General features: G+C 46.9%; 1 protein-coding gene across 1 annotated transcript in view; it reads right to left on the bottom strand.

The window, feature by feature from the left end:
• Positions 1-5062, bottom strand: part of NDUFS5 (NADH:ubiquinone oxidoreductase subunit S5) — an 11460-nt gene extending 6398 nt beyond the window's left edge. Inside the window, exons 1-2 of the mRNA XM_006158596.3 lie at positions 5018-5062; positions 1705-1922 (exon numbers count right to left, since the gene is read on the bottom strand). Coding sequence (XP_006158658.1) covers positions 1705-1920 — 216 coding nt within the window. The 5' untranslated portion in view covers positions 1921-1922; positions 5018-5062. The remainder of the gene's footprint in view (positions 1-1704; positions 1923-5017) is intronic.
• Between the last annotated feature and the right edge of the window lie 987 nt (positions 5063-6049).

The raw sequence follows: 6049 nt of genomic DNA, 5'->3' as shown, positions 1-6049 counted from the left end.
CCCAGGGGGGATGGTCACGCCGCAATCCCTTCTCCTCCATTCTCCTCTCGGGATCTTGGGCACGCACGCACACGCGCCCGGCGTGAGTTTTAAGCCACCGGGTCCGGTACACGAACCGCGGTCGACTACGTGGGAATCCAGCGACATAGCCATTACACTAACTGCTGGTTCCCTATCTTTGTTTGTTTTTAAAGAATTACTTATTTAACTTTATTTATTATTACTATTTTTTAAATTAGCTATAGGACACAGGTGCTCACCAGAGAGAGAGAAAGAGAGAGGGAAAGTGAGAAAGCAAGCGTCCAGATCGAGGACTCAAACTGTGGTCTGCTAAGTGGGAGTCTAGTGCCTCAACTACCACGCTCCCGCTAGCCCTGCTAGCCTGTACTATCTGTAAGGGTCAACAGAATGTACATTATACAATTTATTTAATTCTTAAAAAAGACAAACATTAGGTTGCTAACATTCTTTTTTTCCTCTGCAACTTTGGTCAGGCTCTTCTAAAGCAATCTCACTAACACTCCCATCTTCCCCAAAGTGGAAATGAACCTTTGGATTGTTATATTACATTCAATGTCATAGATCTGCAGGGTTGTCACCTCTCCTCCAATGAGGGTTTAATGAATCTGAAATATTTTCACCTAATGATTTTCAAGGACAACTATCCAAAGCTGGCTCATATTCTTTGCTTCATAGCCTATTAAAAAAGGAAATAGGGGGAACCAGCAGTTAGTGTAATGGCTATGTCGCTGGACTCCCACGTAGTCGACTGTGGTTCGCGTCCCGGACCCGGTGGCTTAAAACTCACGCCGGGCGCGTGTGCATGCGTGCCCAAGATCCCAAGAGGAGAATGGAGGAGAAGGGATTGTGGCGTGACCATCCCCCCTGGGGGGTGATTTCTCGTTTTCTGTCTCTCTCTCTGTCTGTCTGGCGAGCGCACGCGCCCTATAGCAAAAAAATCCTCTCCAAAAAAAAAAAGGACATAGGACCAGCAGTTAGCGTAATGGCTATGTCGCTGAACTCCCATGTAGTCGACTGTGGTTCAAGTCCCGGACCTGGTGGCTTACACTCATGCCAGGCACATGTGCGTGTGTGCCCAAGATACTGAGAGGAGAATGGAGGAGAAGAGATTGCGGTGTGGCCATCTCCCCTGGGGGGTGATTTCTTGCTTTCAATTTCTCTGTCTCTCTCTGTCTTTCTGGCGAGCGCACACGCCCTGTGGCAAAAACATCTAAAACAAAAAGGACATATGCACACATGCATTTTCTAAGCTGGTGGCTACAAGAGGGTACGATGCTGGGAAAACCTGGGAGATGAGGAAAAATATTGTGGAACAACAGGCTCTCTTTGGATCTGAGAGCTTTTAACTTCCCTGTCATGGTACCTAAGCAGAGAAGGTGTTTCACCACAAAAGTTTCGCTAATTTACTTGGGCAAGCCACTGCACACTGGTCAATTAAAAGCATTTAGCTGTGGGACCAGCAGGTGGCATGGCGGTTAAGGCACAGGATTCCTACATGGCAGAGCGTGGTGCGAGTCCCAGACCTGGCAGCTTGCTCTTCACCTTCCCTCTCTCTCTGGTCAAATAAAAAATAAATTATTTAATTAAATAAAATAAATAATTCTTAAAAAAAAAAAAAAGCCCTTAAGTGTACCCCAATGCAACAAGAAAGCCATTCAGCCCCCACTTCCATCACCTGCTCACCGTTTTCTGCCGAACCATACACTCTATGAAGTCATCGTATTCTAGCTTGCACTCTTTCTCTGCCCGGATACTGCCGATCCCATGTGCACATTCTATCCACTCCTTTTCAAAAGCGTGGCATCGAGATGTGAGTTTGTGCGGCTGTTCACCACTCTGGATGGTCATCCAGCGATCTATGTTAATGCCCAGCCTTTTCTGCACATCAAGGAAAGGCATGACTGTAATGGAAGAAAAAGAAAAAATGATGCCTCAACAGTGTCATCAAATTAGAAAGTTCTAAGGAAAAATGAGATTGTAAGTCATGACCAATACTCTTCTAGAAAGCTGTTAGACATTATCCTTTCAATTTCTTCTCACCAAACCTTTTCGCTAGAGTTCTTTCACTTTACGGTATATGAGCAATTTTTGTGCTTTCACAAAACTCAAGGTAAATAGAACTAGAATCAAGAACACTGCAAAAAATCAACTCTATACTGATAAGGTAATTTTTTAATCAAAAACTTAAAAAGAGTATGTTGTACTTAATAATCCTAATTCTTCAAAAAAGATCCAAAGAAAATGAGCCCAAAACATTTCTTTACATTTTCCTTTTTAAAAAAATATTATTTATTCATTCATTTATTTTAATTTGATGGGGGGGGGGGAGTGAGAAAGCAAGCCACCAGGTCTGGGACTTGAACTGTATTCGACCATATGGGAGTGTCCAGCACCTTAACCTCCACGCCACCTGCTGGACCCCGCATTTCTTTACATTTTTTTATCCATTCTTCCTTTATCAATTTGGATGACACTTCTCAGGGAAGCCATGCTGAACCTGCTGTCCCATCTCTGCCCTTACAGCATCCTCCACGGGAGTTTGCACACCGTGTAATAGGCTGTTCATGTGTCTCTCTCCAACTGGACAATGGATGCTTGGAGGGCAGGAACCAAGCAGGGGTCAGTAACTGCTGAGAGTAAATTTCAAACACTTTAGATGTGCAACAATAAAGAAATAGGCAAATTTTGGTATCCACTTAGTAGAACATGACAGATACTAGCAAAAAAGGCCAATATACATGGAAAATACATTAAAATGTTAACAAAAGAAACTGTAATACCGAAGAAAAACTGCATAAGACTGGGAAAAAAGCACATATACAAATTACATTAACATATACAAAAATGCTAATGTAAAATGCCTTCATGGTAGATTATGGGTGAATTTAATTTCTTTTTTTTTTAAAAAGAATTATTTTACTCAATTTTATCTATTCATTCATTTATTTCAATTTGACCAGAGAGAGACACAGTGAAAGAGAGAGAAGAAAGTGAGAAAGTAAGCCATCAGGTCTGGGACTCAAACCATGGTCGGCCATGTGGGAGTGTCCAGTGTCTTACCCACCACGCCACCTGCCAGTCCCCAAATTTAATTTCTAAAGTTTCTCCTCATTCTTTCAGCCATTTACTGAGTAATTATGTAGCAGGCAGTGAGCTAGAGTACAGACACAGTTCAAGGTAAGCACTAGAGACACAAATGGGAATCAGGAACCCACTGGGAGGAACACCACCGGCAAGAGCTCCAAAGAGGAGGCAACAACTCCACCCAGACGACTTGAAGATGCCTGTAAACGGAAAAGTGAGCTAAGCGAAAGAAAGGGTGCAGTGTCCAGAAGGCGGCAATAGTTAGGAGATACAGGCTATGTCTGGGGGACACTGAGACCTCAGAGGGGCAGAAGCACGCTGGATAGAAATAGGAAATGAGGAATCAGTAGATGGCATAATGGTTATGTTGCTGGACTGCCACAGTCAACTGCACTTCGAGTCCCAGACCCGGTGTTTTAAAACTCATGCCAGGCTCATGTGATTATATGCCCAAAATCCCGAGAGGAGAAAGGAGAAGGGATTGCTGCGTAGCCATCCCTCCAGGGGGTGACTCCTCACTTTGTCTCTCTCTCTGTCTCTGGTGAGTGCACATGCCCTACAGCAAAAATCTCTTAAATAAAAAAAGAGAGAAAAATGAAGTGAGCAGGGCAACAGGTGGCATGGAGGTTAAGGTAGTCGGATCCCCATGACCAGCTCAGCAGTTTGAGTCCCAGAGTGGTCAAATCCTACCAATGACCAAATGAACTGCAATTAATAAAATAACCAAAACTGGGGCCAGCGGGCGGCATGGTGGGTGAGATGCTGGACTCCCACACGACTGACTGCAGTTCAGGTCCGGACCTGGCGAATGGTTTCTCTTTATCTCTGGTGATTTAGAAAAATTAAATTAAATAATGATAAAATTAAATGAATAATTCCTTAAAAATAAGTAAAGTAACCAAAAAAAGTCTTTTCAAAGTTAAAGAAAAATGAAATGAGTTGCAGAAGTTGGCAGGCCCAAAATCAGGCAGATGCTGAAAGCTGGAATAAGGAGCGTGGACTTTGGGTGAAGAAACAGAAAGCCGTTGGGAGAGTGTGCCCAAAATCCAGAGAACAGAACATAAGGGGCCGTGACATGGCCATCCCCCTTAGTTGGGTGCTTTCTCCCTTTCCCTTCCTCTCTGTCTCTCCACAGTGAGGGTAGGGCCCTATAGCAAATTAAAAGATACAAAAAGCAGGACCAGCAGATGGTGTAATGGCTTCTTCGCTGGACTCCTACGTAATCAATCCTGGTTCGAGTCCTGGTCCCAGCGGCTTAAAACTCACTGGGGTTCCAATGAATGGGTGTCCAAAGTCCAGAGAGAGGAATGCAGCGGCGAGGCCATCTAGCTTTCTGTGATTTCTCACCTGCTGGCTCTCTGGCCAGCGCACGCACCCTACAGCAATGAGGCCCCAGCGTGGCTCCCGGAACTCACTGTCCCCAACACAGCCGCCCAGACATAGCCTGGCAGCGCCCTCTAACTCGTATTGCTGCCTCCTGGACACTGCGCTTTCCTTTGCGTGGCTCGCCTTTCCATTGAAAGGCACTTAAAACTCTCTAAAAAACTGTATGTGTGTACATATATATGTATCTACACACACACACACACACACACGGCTAAAACATACTGCTTTTATATGGCAATCCATTCTCAATAAAGGAGTTTAAAAAGAACAAAGAAAGAGAAAAGAAACAGAGGCCAAAGCGTTGGTCCTGCAGAGCTAGGTCAACCGGGAAGGCGAGCGGGGAGAGGCGGGTCTGGGCTTAGGTGACATTGGCCGGCTGGGTGACGAGGCCTAGGAGAGCAGGAAACACGGTCAGGCTTCGGGCCTGGGAAAACGGGACGCCCAGCAAGTCAAGGGAAATGTGCTAAGAAGCCCTGGGGAAAAGCAACGCAGGCTAAGGGTCCCCGCGGGCGGACGCGGCCCCTACCTGCACGCCGCACTGCTCTTGCCTTCCAGCTGGCCGCCGCTGCCCTGACTGCTCGGTAGCCCGGCCCCCGGCCGCAAAGCATGCGCGCAGCGCGACGTTCGCAGCGCGACGCCGGAAGCAGATCTTTCCTCCACCGGCTCGCCGGAAAACCCATAGCAACCAAGCCCATCGATCTGCGCTTGCGCGCTGGGCTGCTTAGCCTCCTGAGGCTGTGCTTGTGAATCGGCTTTCCGCACGCGGCCGCAGGCAAGATGAGTGCTTGGGGGTGGTGAGTTCTCGCCCCGGCTAACGTGGACTGTGAACCCAAGCCAGGTGGGATCAAGTTCTTGCTCACAACTTCTGTGTGGCCCTAGAAAAATGTCGTAGCCTCGCGCCTCAGTTTCCTTTGTTAAGAGAAGACAGTAATTGAAGCCAGCAGGTGGCATGATGGTGAAGGCGCTGGACTCCCACGTGGCGGACTGAGGTTCTAGTCTCGGAGGGTGGCTTGAAATTCACAGTGTGACAGTGTGCGCGTGTGCATGCGTGCCCAAAGCCGCGAGGAGAGTGGAGAAGGGATTGCAGCGAGGCCATCCCCCTGGGGCGTGATTTTTTGCTACTGTCTCACGTGCGAGCGCACGTGCCCTATGTCAAAAATCTCGCAAAAAAAAAAAAAAGAAGACAGTAATAATAGCTACAGCAGTAGGGATTAAGCGAGTTATGTGTAAGGCGTGGAGGCCTGCAGTAGTACATGGAAAGCAGTCTAGGGCAGTCGCAGTTATTGGATGGCTCAACTATTTATTTTATTTTACTTATTATTTGACCAGGGAGAGAGAGCAAGAAAGGGAATGTAAGCAAGCAAGCAGACAGGTCTGGGACTTGAACCATGGTTAACCACATGGGAGCCCAGTGCTTAACTACCATGCCACTTGCCGACCTGTGATGGCTCACCTTCCAAAGTATACACACACAGTAACTGTTGCCGGTCCTCCTGCCCACAGAAGTCCAGCAACTCCTGGTGACTGCGTCAGCGCCTCCCAAGTGGTGTGTGTATGG

Source organism: Tupaia chinensis, unplaced genomic scaffold, assembly GCF_000334495.1.
Source record: "Tupaia chinensis unplaced genomic scaffold, TupChi_1.0 Scaffold000604_1, whole genome shotgun sequence".
Lineage (NCBI taxonomy): Eukaryota > Metazoa > Chordata > Mammalia > Scandentia > Tupaiidae > Tupaia > Tupaia belangeri.
This window is presented reverse-complemented; position numbering and strand designations above follow the sequence as displayed.